The sequence below is a fragment of the Pristis pectinata genome, chromosome 4 (assembly GCF_009764475.1).
Source record: "Pristis pectinata isolate sPriPec2 chromosome 4, sPriPec2.1.pri, whole genome shotgun sequence".
Lineage (NCBI taxonomy): Eukaryota > Metazoa > Chordata > Chondrichthyes > Rhinopristiformes > Pristidae > Pristis > Pristis pectinata.
Genome location: NC_067408.1, coordinates 68,108,836 through 68,122,580, shown reverse-complemented (window position 1 = coordinate 68,122,580; position 13,745 = coordinate 68,108,836). Strand labels below are relative to the sequence as shown.

General features: G+C 39.1%; 1 protein-coding gene across 4 annotated transcripts in view; it reads left to right on the top strand.

Moving 5' to 3' along the window:
• LOC127569850 (rho GTPase-activating protein 6-like) overlaps positions 1 to 13,745 on the top strand; it is a 439,093-nt gene that overhangs the window by 391,744 nt on the left and 33,604 nt on the right. For all 4 annotated transcript variants that reach the window (XM_052014827.1, XM_052014828.1, XM_052014830.1 and 1 more), the window contains exons 5-7: positions 1,306 to 1,501; positions 4,132 to 4,187; positions 12,129 to 12,279. In XM_052014827.1, coding sequence (XP_051870787.1) covers positions 1,306 to 1,501; positions 4,132 to 4,187; positions 12,129 to 12,279 — 403 coding nt within the window. The remainder of the gene's footprint in view (positions 1 to 1,305; positions 1,502 to 4,131; positions 4,188 to 12,128; positions 12,280 to 13,745) is intronic.

Genomic DNA, 13,745 nt, shown 5'->3' with positions numbered 1-13,745 from the left:
CCTTGCCTAAAGGCAAGAGTGAACCTGTCAATTTTTTTTAATGACAACCAGCATGATCACTTTTAATGATCATAGGCCCAGGTCACTTGTACAATTAAAATGCTGCTATACGATCCTATATCGGACTTCCAATCACTGGGGTGAGTATCTGATGCTAATAAACCTTCTCATTTTTAGAGGCATTTGCTCAAGCATAATTGCTTAACTATTTGGGGATTATAGGTTAGGTTGTGAATAATTTAGTGTGAAATGTCTATATTGAACCAAGTAAATCAATTCGATATTCCCAATCCATAAACAGAAATTTTATTATACACTAACACTGAAAAAGTGATCATTAATTTAGTACTTTCTCTCAGCTGGTAAAATGAGCAAATGCAAGTTGGAAGGGATTGAAGGTTTCTGATACTTGTGTTGCAGTATAAAGTAGTCATTTAAGATTGATTAAAAAACCATTGTAGAATTTCTGAGGGGCAATGATACAGATACAAAGATTCAGACACTATTTTTGTGTTCATCTTGTCCCCTCTGTACCATCAATGTGCCTGAACAGTGAGATCTGAAGTGAAGGCTGTCTTGGGGTAAATGTCTTGCATTGGAGATCCCAATATATTTTGGGTCACTTAGTTGCAAATTTAAAAGACCTAATATAGTTTGTGGGATTGTCCACCAATTATTCAGCTTTACCATTATTATAGCTGGTGTTCCTAATGCTGTTATGAATATACCCATCCATTTGCCATATTTGGTTAAAAGCACCAGAAAAATGGATGCTACATTGCTGAAGTTCTGGTTTACAGTGGGGGATGAGGATTAGAAATTGGAGCTGAGACTCCAATTTACATTTGCAAAAGCACATATCTGAATTCCTTCATTGCTGATTGTATGATGAGATTTCTTTGCTTTTTTAACACAGTATTGTCTGATAGTTTGAATTCCAATGTGTAATTTTCAAGCAAGGCATGAGCCCATCATCCCTTGATGTACGAAAAGGATATATAGATTTGTGAATCAAAGATATGTATCCTAAGGTGTCAGTGGCATTATAGTAAAAACTAATAAATGGAACTTTCATAAATCAAAGAATACCTGTACTCACTACTTGTCCCCAAGATATGAAGCGTGTAAACTATTAACTGTATCCACATCCTTGACATTTTTCTTAAACCAAGTCTCAACAATCTTCAGATCTTACCACATTGATAAAAAGGCTCAGTTGGAATGGTTACTGCAATTTGAAATATTATTCTCTATCCTTCTAGGTCATTTTGTTGCTTGTCATTACTTGTTTATGTTTCTCTGCAGGGTGGAATGTCTGTGGATTCTATCACCGACCTTGATGATGATCACTCTCGACTGTTGGAAGCATTGCAGCTTTCACTCCCCACGGAAGTGCCAAGCAAGAAAGAAAAGCAGAGAGACAAAAAACTAAGTCTAAATCCTATTTATCGCCAGGTTCCTAGATTAGTGGACAGCTGCTGCCAGCACTTAGAAAAATATGGTAAATATTACTCCAATTATTATTCCTAATGTTCTGGACTATTAAGTGGAATGTTGAATTTGCCATATTTTGAATAGTTGTAGAAAGCTTAAGACTACTAAATTTTGTTCTGTTGAAAGTTCATCAGTAAACTGTGAGATGGAACTAATTTGGACTGCCGCTGTCATATAGGCCAGAATATCAGGATAAATTGACAAGGATTCAAATTGGTCAAGTGGAAGTTCAGGATATAATCAATGAGAGTTGGAATGATCAACATTTGGATAAAGAAGTGAATCTTCTGAGGGATCGCACAATTGCTAAATGAGCAAACATGTTTCAAACAAACATTGTATTGACCTAAAATTATTCACAAACACTGGATGGTGGATCTGTTGACAGTTTTTTAAAGCTATATGTGATTTTTGTAGAGTGATGGAATCAACAGATATGAATCAAATGAAGGTAAATGAAGTTGAAGTGTTGATCAACCATGATAATTGAATGGCAGAACAGCTCAAAGGGGTGAATGGCAACAATTGCTCCTTTATTCCTAGTATCTGAGTGGAAGAGGCAAGTCTGGTAAGACTTCTTCGACTCCTTGGAAAGTAAATTATCCTGTTCAGCCCATCTCATGAAGTTTCCACTATCCTAGATGCCAGTTCACTGTGCATCACATTTAGAAATGACAGACTGTGCTAAACAGGGCAAAGGCTTTGGGGTCTTACTGGATTCTGTAGACCTTTATCACAGAAATAACTGCTCCCTAGTTAACCTTCTCAATACATACACGACAACATGTATCTGTCTAACAATGTGAAAATTTTCATCTATTTTCTATCACAAAACACAGGATTTATCTAATTTGCCTGGCAGCCATTTCACAATCATTGGTGGAATGAATCATTTACTGCCTGGTTTATTAATGCCTACCTTCCAGTCATCTGCTCAAATTTTGCCGTAACTACTCCAGAGACTCATCACTTTAACATAAATAGATGGAAACACTGAACGCCAGAGTGACAGAAGCTGGCCCTGACACTAATGAACTATTGGACCCACTTAGGGAGAAGGCCTGTGACAAAATGAGGCTTTTTCCCTCCACCTTCCAACTATGAATCATGAACCACTGTGGGAGTTCCTCAGAGACGTGACATCAAGGCAATTATCTTTAGCTGCTTTATCAATACCTTCCTTGTATTGTAAGGAGATGGGTTATTTGCGGCCTATGTTGGCGCACAAAGGTTTTGGACAACAACTGGAAAATTCCTGGAAATGAGAGTGCCATTTTAGTGTCAAGTCATGATCATCAGCCAAGGAAAGGCCAAGTACCTTCTGACATTCCACAATGCTACTATCACAGAGGCTGTAGCCATCAATAACTTGGTAGTGATGGTCATGTCACTGCTCATTGAACTTATGCTGATGTGACTGATCCAGTTCAGGCTACAAGAACAGGCAAGTGTTAAATACTCTTGATTTTCATACCCTGAGCTAAGTCTACCTATAAGGCATGAGCCAGAAGTATGATGGAATTGTTTACATTCATTTGCATCCATGCAGCCACAAAAACACTGAAGACACTTGATATTGTTAAGGAAGAACAATTTGCTTTATTAATACTGGGCACTGTGCTCGAAATCTAATAAGTCCATGATACCATTCATCGGAGCTACAGCATCTACCATCTACAGAATTCATTGCAGCAACCCAATTAAATTGTTGCAAAAGTATCTTCATTCGTTTGTTTTCCATCTGCAGAAAGGACAAGGGAAAGTAATCGTCACCCTCCTGACTCACTTCCTTGATTATTTTTTTCAGGATCCTGAAATATTATCAGGGGATCACATCACTTCAGGAAGAGCAGCAGTTGTAAAAATAGGTCTATTGTTACCTGTATCAAGCAACTTGGAGCTCTTCATTAAATCCAACTGCCTGCTTCTCCCATATCCTAAAAACAGATTAAATTAGAATGATAGCTGCAAACAACCAAACATTTTGAGCCTTTTAAGGCTGAAAGCATTCTGCTCACTAATGTCTTAACCTACTTGATCTATTTCAAATTCCACCAAGATGTGTATTGTGGGTATACCCAAACCACAAGGACTGCAACAGTTCAAGAAGGCAGTTCACCACCACCTTCAAGAGCAATTAGGGATGGGCAATTAAATGTTGGCTCAGCCTGTGAAGCCCACATCCCTTGAATGAATAAAAGGTTACCATTCTGGTAAACAGAGCAGTTAGTGGATCCATTCATCTGTTAATAATTCTACCTTACAATAAAGCAGTCAATACTGCTCACCTCAAGTGCTGTCTGTGTGGAGTTTCCCTGTTCTCCCCGTGACCTGGTTTCTGCCATATGCTCTAGATTCCTCCCACTGTCTAAAGATTTGCTGATTTGCAGACTAATTGACTATAGTAAGATACCCTTTAGTGTAGGTAAGTATCAAAAGGACCAAAGTGGAGTCAGTGAGCATATCAGAGAAAATAAGTTGTCAAGGGCTATAAGTAAAAGCGAAAAGAAATGGGACTGATAGGATTGTTCTGTTGTTGGCCTGGATGGACCCGATGGGCTGAATGGCCTCTTTATTTACAAAACAAAGTGTGTAAACCATGCTATCCACTGTAATTATTTCTTGATATTGTTGCAGGTCTTCAAACAGTAGGAATATTCAGAGTTGGTAGCTCAAAGAAAAGAGTAAGACAGGTAAGACACAGTTATTTGCCTTCACAGGTCATGAAGAAACATTCTAGAAGTAAATCAAGATAGTTCCAATTTTCCATGTGTATGATCACTCCCCGCAGAAACAAATTGGTTATGGCCTAAAACTCAGATTATGTTGTGCAGTTTATTGCACTGCTTCGTGATTTAAGAGGGATTTTTTCAAGAGTGAAACGCGATAAAGACCTTCTGCAGTCTGTTTTAGGTAAATCCAGAAATTGGACTGGCACATCCTGGCCAAGTTGCACTTGCATGTCTGATGTAATTCCCTTGTTGGACATGGGTAATATTATGCCGTTACACTTGTAGTACTCTGGAGCCTTGCCAGGGAAATTGAAGCAGATTGTCCTGGGCCTGCCTTCCATTGGGCACTTGGAGAACAGCATTGGACTGGGATTTCCCCGAAACTAAGTCTCACGTGTACCACCCTTATTCTTCAGCCCCAGCAGCACATTTATGTTGCTTTGGGCACTACAGAAATTTTAGAGGCAGCCTATGCCAATACACTGTGATTTCTAGGCATGCAATTTTCAAGCTCCTACTGACTGATTTATTTCCAGCCTTTTAAATAGGTGAATAATGCATTGATCTTTCAGTATTAAGTAGGCAAATGATTTTAAAATACAAGTCCAAGTCATTCAAAGCTATCCCCTGACTAGATATTGGTGTATTAATGCGCAAATCAACTTCTCCAGTTTGTAGCATAGAGACAAGCCATCCAACCCACCACATCCAGTGGGCACCCACCTGTATTAATCCCATCTTCCAGCACTTGGCCCAGAGCCTTCAGTGCCCGAGTGATTCAAGTGCTTTTCCATAACCTCTTAAATGCACTTAGCAACTCTGCTTCCACCACTTCCTCTGAGCACTGCAGGTAGTCACCACTCTCTTGATGAAGAAGGTCCCCTTTAGATCCTCTTTTAAGTCTCTTTCCCATTATCCAAAATCTGTATCCACTACTTTTAGAAGAAAAGCTTCCCGCAGTCTACCCTATCTATACTGCTCATAATTTCGTATCCCTTATTCTTTTCCCCCACCCCATCTTCTTTAAGTTTTGGCTATTGCTCTGCTTCTCCTGTTCTGGACCAGGTGATGCAGCACGTCATCTTCTGTGTTGTTCAAGTTCAGACCATTTCAGGAGGTGTTAAACTGAAGAGAATTTTTGTCAGGCCTTTAGGATATGCTGCTGGTAACTATTTCCCAAGCTACTGATATTTACTGATCCTTGAAACGATATTTCCAAACTCATGTTGGATATCTTTTGCAATTTTATTTCTATCCATATGCCCTGCATTCTTTTATAATGATTATCATTTCTCACTGGGTCATTTTTGCTATCTTTTTTTTAAATGAGTGCCATGTACCATTCTAGTCCTCGAGCTTCTCTGGTATTTGGTGATCGCTGGAAGATTAGTGGCAGAGCTTCTGCAATATTCTCTCTTGTTTCCTCAGTAATCTTCAAATGACTCCAACCTTAAAAAGCAAAACACACTTAAGGCGATTTAAAAGCCATATTGTTAGTAATGTGAATAGGTTTACAATTCATTCTCGTGTTCCAGATGAACTTGCCTTTGCCTGGGGAAAGAGCAAAAGCAAAACAAAAACCTTTAGAGCACATTTTTCAATTTAAATTGTAGATATTATCATGTGTCAGCCAATCCCACATTCCATACCATAACTTATTTCTCTTTTCCTCAGATATGGTAATAATAAAAATCAAATCTTTCATTATTACCATTGACTTCTCATGCCAAATTCAATTAGATTGTTTGCTTCACTATTTTAGTACCTACTTAGCATGCCTTTTGGTATTGATTGTGTTAAATTTGCCATTTTACTCTTTGAGCTGATTATTAATCAACAGGGCTGAAGATTCCAATCCTTTGCTTATGTATGTATTGGTCCATTGAATTTTGTCCATTACATTGTCCATTGCATTGAACTTATTCTCTGAAGGAATTCTGTGGTTTCTTCAAATTTTACAGGCCCATTATGACAAAATGCATAAATTTGCTCCTTTTGATATTTGAACATTTTATTTGGGTTTTTGTAACTTAACTAATATTGTTGTAGTATGTTTCTCCTTGCTTTCTATTATCCCTTGACATTCTACCAGCATTAGGCATACCTCCACCTTCATCTAACTTCAGCTAGAGAATGTTGCTGGTTCAGTAGAATGTGTTATTTGCATTTCTCCTAATAATGTAGTGATAACATCCTGAGAGACAAGTTAGCAGCATCTGTTCTTGATGTCTGTTGCGATGAGGCAGCTTTCGGTGGTCGACAATTATTTTGATCTGAGAGTCCAAAAACCTATCACTGTGGGCCTTGAACATACTTAATGATTTAACATTGATGACTCTCTGCAGTAGCACATTCAAGTATTCAAAAGATTAGGGAATGATAATTCAGAGAGGTAGAGACTGGTAAATGATAGCTCAGAGGGCTGGAGGTCACTGGGGAATTGTAACTCAGAGAGGAGAAGTAGCTGACGGGGTTGGAAGTGGGAGTTGCAAGGGTAGAAGCTAGGGAAAGTGGAATCAGGCGATGGAAGGTTGATAGCAGGGGAAAAGGGCTTGGGTGGACATGAGAATCAACATCTACTGCAGAATGGTTACAACAAAATTACACTGTTTATTTCTGTAGGTCAACAAAACTGCCCTTTCACAGTCAGTTTATTGAAAAATAAATATCTAGCAAGTAACTAATTTTAGCAAGTCTTTAAAATCCCACATGCAACAGAACAGCTGTATTCTCTGAAAATAAATAATCATCAGTGCAATCTAATTGTAATTTTTTTTATTCTAATTTGAATTCTGCTACAGTTCAATCAGATGCAATAAAGATTTCTGCTAAGTGTTTTTGTTCATTCTGCCATATAGTCTTTCTATTGGTTTCAAATGAGGGTCCACCTACTAACTACACCAAAAATCAGTCAAAGTGAAAAATTTCCTCCATTGTTATACCTTCACCCAACTTGCTGGGATTGGGGAACAGTGATTCATTTGTGAAACACCTGCTCCCAGCAGGTAGACAAGCAACATCCATCCAAGTGAACCAATGCAATCTTTGTTTTGCAAAAATAAAACCCTTGTTACATTTGACTTCAATATGATGGATAAAATAAATCTCAATGTATGACTGTGGGCAAATACTTCAATAAGAGAAGTGAACACCAAATCAAGTTGTTAAAAAATAGAGCTAAGACCAGCTTCAGAAAGTAGCCCTTCAAGCAGAACGAGCAACAAACAAAATGGACTTTCACATTGATCAGTGAAGGTGGCAATCCCTGGTTGATGACTGAGCAACTTGTGCCAGAACTGTGTAGAATCTCTGAATGTCTGCTGTGGGAGAGGCCAAGTCACCTTGTTTCTCTGCTTATTTGTCATGAGGATGTTGATGATAGAATTCAACTTTGATGTGCCTGCAAAATGAACATTAGTGGGCCTTTCTCCAGTTAGGTGCATTGTCTGATATCCTTCTCATCGATTCAAGTGGAATGGAAAGTTGGACAAGTGAATGCAGATCCTCCTCTGGTTACAAATGCCAGACTTATGGACACCACGTTCATACAAGCGAATTTCTGGGAGACCGTCGGGTTGGATGGGGATGGACTTGCCGACTGCAGCAGGGTTTCGGGCATCTACTTCCGTGTGCCATCTTTCCCCACCCAAGTCACGACAGTCAGGGGTTGGGTTGAGCTGAGCAGAGCTGGGAGCACTGAGTAGACTCACTCACTCAGTGAGGCTGCTGGCAGCCATTCTTCCCACACTTGCTTGCTCTCTTGTCACAGCTGTTTCAGTGATCCTCTCCCACACATTTTTTGTTCAGTGGTGCAATAGCAAGCACTTGTTCGAAGCACAACGCACCAACACTCTTCCATTTTGATAAATTTTGGTACGGTGTTGATTGGATTTATTGCCTAGTTTTTTTTTCTGATTAATTCCACGTTGCAAAAACAGCATAAGGTACTTCAAATATTTAATTTTGTTATATTTTCCAATACTGAAGCTCATTAATTAGGAACTTCTTCAGCCATTTTTAACTGCAACCCAGCCTCCATAAGTGAGTGGGATTGGTGTTATGTTATGGATAATGAAGAGAGAGCACCGAAATGGCAGCTGAGTGGAGAATTCTAACTCCAAATGTGATTAAAGAGATAAATACTGTGGTGAAGAGGCAAATAGTCAGAAGTCTCCCAAGGAAAAACTGAACACTGGAAGACCTCAGTGGGTCAAACAGCATCTGTGGAGGCAAAAGGTGTAAGGCAACTTTGCAGGTTGAGGCCCTGCATTAGGATTAAGACAGAAGTGGAAGATTGCCAGTCTATAGTGGGGGGGGGGGGTGGTAAGGGGGTGGGTTAGAGACTGGTAGATGATAGGTGGAACCAGACAGGGAGGGGATGATGGGCAGGTGGAGCCATATGGGAAAGGGGGCTGTGAGAAGTGAATAAAGGGAGAAGAAAACTAAATGGACGAGTGAGTGTGTGCAGAGGAGAGCATTGGGTTTTGGTTACTTGAAGTTGGAAAATTCAATATTTACACGATTGAGTTGTAAGCTACCCAAGCCAAATATGAGATGTTGTTCTTCCAATTTGTGTTTGGCCTCTCTGTAGCAAAGGAGAAGGCCAAGGACTGAGAGGTTGGCGTGGGAGAGGAGAGGTGAAAGGAGAATTAAAATGACATGCAACTGGAAACTCTAAGATGGCCATTGTGGACAGAGCGCAGGTCCTTCACAACACAGTCGCCTAATCTACACTTGTTTTCACCAATGTAGAGGAGACCACGTCACAAGCACTGAATGCAAAAGACGGGGTTGGAAGAGGTGCAGATGAACCTCTGACTCGCCTTCAGGTGCAGATCTGGGCTCAGTTTTTGCACTAAGTCACCTACAAATTGCTTTCCTACCTTTTACTCATGTTAAAACCACATTGTAGGTCATTGCAAATCTGTTTTGTGCAATTCTTATAAAGCTGAAGATCTAAAGTGCAAAGCTGATGCAACAGAGTTGTTTCGTTTCCCTGTGTAATACCTCGTGTCAGTTTTCGGCAGTTATTTTTAATTGATCCTTTGCAAATTCTTGCAAGGTTACTATTGCACTCCATTCATGTTCTGTAGGAACATTTCAAGCATTCTGGAATCAGCTGTACTCCTTGTATCATTCTCCAAAACCAGTAGCTGATATGCACATAATTATATTACCTCTGGATCTGGATCATTCAGTGGGTGAGAGGAGAAAATTGGTGGATGGAGATTGGACCAAACAGAGAGTGGGGAGAGATCAGAAGATTGCTGGGCTGGTTGGTGGTGGGAGATGATTTGCACTAGTACAGGCTGAACAAGGAGCTGAGGGATAATTGTGGGACCCACTTTAATGCTGCCCCAGTCTAACGCTGTGCCATGTTGACCTAGTTGTCCCAGGGTTGACTAGTAACAATCTCCCCAGGACAAATTAATCCAATTTCCCTTACAATCCTCCAAAAGGGGTGTTGGATAGGGAACAATGTCTTTTATTGCGCATCTGATGTGGAAGTGATAATGTCTGACACACAAGTGCAATCCACATCAGGAAGTGCCCAGTTGGATTTCTGGAGTTCTGCAAAATGACTTTGAAATTATCATTATTGCATTTCAGTCTGCATTTTCAATCACATAGTTCAGATATGAACAGCACAATCTAACATCTCAGTAAGCAACCCACATAACTAGCTTGCTCACTTGCTGCTTTGCATGCACTTGTCAGGCATGCAGTGCTGCAGGGCACTGCAACACCCTGAGTGCAGATGGTTACACGCCCAAACACTTTACAGTTCCATACTGTTCACGTCTCTTCTCTTAATGTGTTTCTTATATCTCCATCTCTGACCAAGTTTTTGGTCCACTTATCTAATGAATCCCTATTTGAATCAGTGCCAGTGTTTGTCTGATCGATGCTTCTACTGGAACCTTACATAAAATTATAGGAGGTAGTACTATGTGTAGGCCATTCAGCCCTTCACACCTGCACCATCATTCAGTAAGATCACAGCTGATTTTTTTTTCAACCTTTTTATTAATTTTCAAATTAATACAGATTAATACATATAACATCGGTAATTATACACGTAACCACAATCATGACATATATAGTCAAAGAATAAAAAATATATTCTAGGCCCCACGGTTTCTTGGTAAATGAATATATTACAAAAAAAATCAAAAAGAGAAAGAAAAAGATTTATTATATTAAAAAAAAACAAATCTAAAGAAAATAAGTAATAAAATGAAACAAACTTAAAAAAAAATTTCAGAAAGAAAATTACTGGACAGATATATCTCGATGAACAAAGAGCATTATTATGTCGTCAACTCCGCTCCTCTGAGTTCAAAGATTATTGAAAAGGGATCTATATCATATGAAAATATTGAATGAATGAACTCCAAACTTCCTCAAATTTAAGCGAAGAATCAACAGTGCCACTCCTAATTTTTTCTAAGATTAACCATGATATAGTTTGAGAAAACCATTGAAAAGTAGTGGGAGGTATTGGATCCTTCCATTTAAACAAAATGGATTGCTTGGCCATTAATGTAACAAAGGCAATCTTACGACAAGCAGCAGCAGATAAGTGGCCAGATTCCATCATTGGTAGCCCAAAAATTGCAGTGATTGGGTGAGGTTGTAAATCAATATTCAATACAGTTGAAATAATGTTAAAAATGTCTTTCCAATATTTTTCCAAAAGAGGACAGGACCAAAACATATGTGTCAGGGAAGCCACCTCCGAATTACATCTATCACATATAGGATTTATATGGTGATAAAAACGGGCTAACGTCCTTCGACATATGGGTCCTGTGAACCACCTTAAATTGTATCAAAGAGTGTCTGGCACATATTGAAGATGTATTAACTAATTGAAGAATTTTCTTCCATGTCTCTGTGGGTAAAAGTATCTGGAGTTCTCTTTCCCATTCATTCTTAATTTTATCAAGTGTCTCTGGAGGTATTTTCATAATTAGATCATAAATTATTGCTATCAAGCCCTTCTGATAGGGACTAAAGCCTAAAATTTTTCCGTAATTTCAATTTTATATGGAGTCGGAAAAGAAGGCATAGTAACTTTTAAAAAATTTCTAATCTGTAAGTATCAAAAAAAGTGTGATCTAGGCAAATTGTATTTGTTAGACAACTGTACAAAAGATAAAAAACAGTTATCAGTGAATAAATCACGGAACAGCTGATCTTTTACCTCAGTGCCATTTTCCTGCATGAACCATGTATCCCTTGAAGTCCTAATATCTTAAAAAAAAATTTCAATCTCTCTGTTGAATATACTCTATGACTGAGCTTCTACAGGTTCATTATCCTCTGGGTGAAGATATTTCTTCTCATCTGAGTCTTGAATAGCTGACTTCTTAGTTTGAGACTAATCCCTGGTTCTGGACACTCCAGCCAAGGGAAACATCATTCCTGTATTTCCCTGTCAAACCCTATAATAATGTTCTATATTTCAATAAGATCAACTCTCATTCTTCTGAACTTGAGAGAGTAGGCCCAGGCTGCTTTATCTATTGCCATGCAACAAACCCACCATCTCATGTACCATTCTGGTAGATCTTTACTGTATTGCCTCTATTGTACAGAAGCAAGCAGAGAAGGGAGACCAGACCTACCCACAATATTTCAGATGCCATCTCATTAGGGTCCTGTATAATTAGAGCAAAATATATCAACACTTGTAGTCATCCACTTGTAGACTCTTTTCACAGCATGTACTTTGATAGTGGCATATGTATGCGTTGTTTTTAAAAGGCCATTATACAGGTCTATTATGGCTTATTGGAGCCTGTTTAAAATTGCTATAACAGTTACTGTTTTATTATTCAAGTTCAGATTTTATACATGTGACTAAATGTAACTTGGTGCTCTTCCTTTATCTTATAGTTACGAGAGGAATTTGATCGAGGAGCAGATGTTGTTCTTGATGAGGAGCACAGTGTTCATGATGTTGGGGCCTTGCTGAAGGAATTTTTGAGAGATATACCAGACCCTTTACTTACCAGAGAGCTCTACACAGCATTCATCAGTACACTTTGTAAGAAGATGCTTTTGTTTTATTAGTCCGAACCCATTCTGCTTAATACATACAGTAATGTAATCCATACTTAATTCTGCGAACCCATTCTGCTTAATACATACAGTAATGTAATCCATACTTAATTCTGTCAGGGACAAACACAATATTGCTTTTGCTACCATATCACTGTAGGCCATTCATCTCCTCGAGCCTGTCCTGCTATGGAGTGGTTGTGCCTCAACTTCCGCAACAACTCTGTTTTCTGTCCTAACAACATATTCCACAATTGCCTTTGTGCCTAAAAATCTATGGATCTCAGATTCGAATATATTCAATTACTGAACATCCATGGCTAGCCAGAGTAGGAGATTCCAAAGATCCACAATCATTTGAGTAAAGAAATTGCTCCCCATTCCGGTCCTAAACGTCTGCTCCCAATCCTGAGATTATGTCCCCTGATTCTAAGACAATTAACTCTAATTTTAGATGCACCAGGGAAGCTGTCCCTCAGCATCAACCTTATAAAATCTTCAAAGAATTGTGTGTGACAAGAAGGTCATCGCCCATTCTTCTAAACCAGCTGTATTCTAATATGAGAGGTCCAGGTTTTCTTCAAGTTGTGGTTTTAATTCCACAGTTTGGGACTTTTCTCCTTAGGTGTCACTCTGCTCGACATTGGCTGGATTTCCATTCAGGCAGAGGGGAGTCCAGAGTAGATCACAAAATTGGTTTGTGGAAACAATGGGGTATAGGATCACTGATTTTAGGTGTGGTCTGATCCTCAACAACAGGGGTCCTCGTGTGGAGCTTGGGGGCAAGGACAAGCACTCCAGCGCCTCACGCTCCACGAAAATTGGTATAACCTGATTGGCCTGAATTATACCTGCTGCTCCGTTAAAACGGTTCAGTTGGCAACCTCCTGGAATCAGGTTGGATGCCTTCCCAAGTTTATGTTGGACCTCAGTAGACTGATAATCACTTGTGAATTTTTTCATTGCTGTGCTCTGTTTTCCAAATGGGAAAATATAAAATCAGCCTCCATATCTTGTCCTTTCTCTCCCACTCCACCTATGCTTCAGTGCTTTTGCCTGATGAGCTTTCAATTTATATCTGGTTTGGCAACATGTGGTCCTTCAGGCAAACTCAGCAGTCTGCTTTCACATAGTCCCTATTTCTTCAGAACCATATAATGATGAAAAGAAATAAGGCATGTAAAAAAAAGCAGAAATGAAGCACATGGAATGATCAGACCTCAAAGAGAGAAACTGAGCAGGAAGAGAAGAAACAATGGAAGGGAAATAGACAAGGTTAACATGAAACAAAAGCAGGAGGATTAAACATTGGAAATGTGGGAAAAGAGAAACTGATAACTGGGCAAAAAGAAACTAAATAAGAATGAAAGCAGGGAAGGGGTAAGAGAAGATGAGGAAAAAGCTTGGAAAGGAAGCAGGAAAAGAGAGGAAGGGTAAAGCAAACTGAAAGGA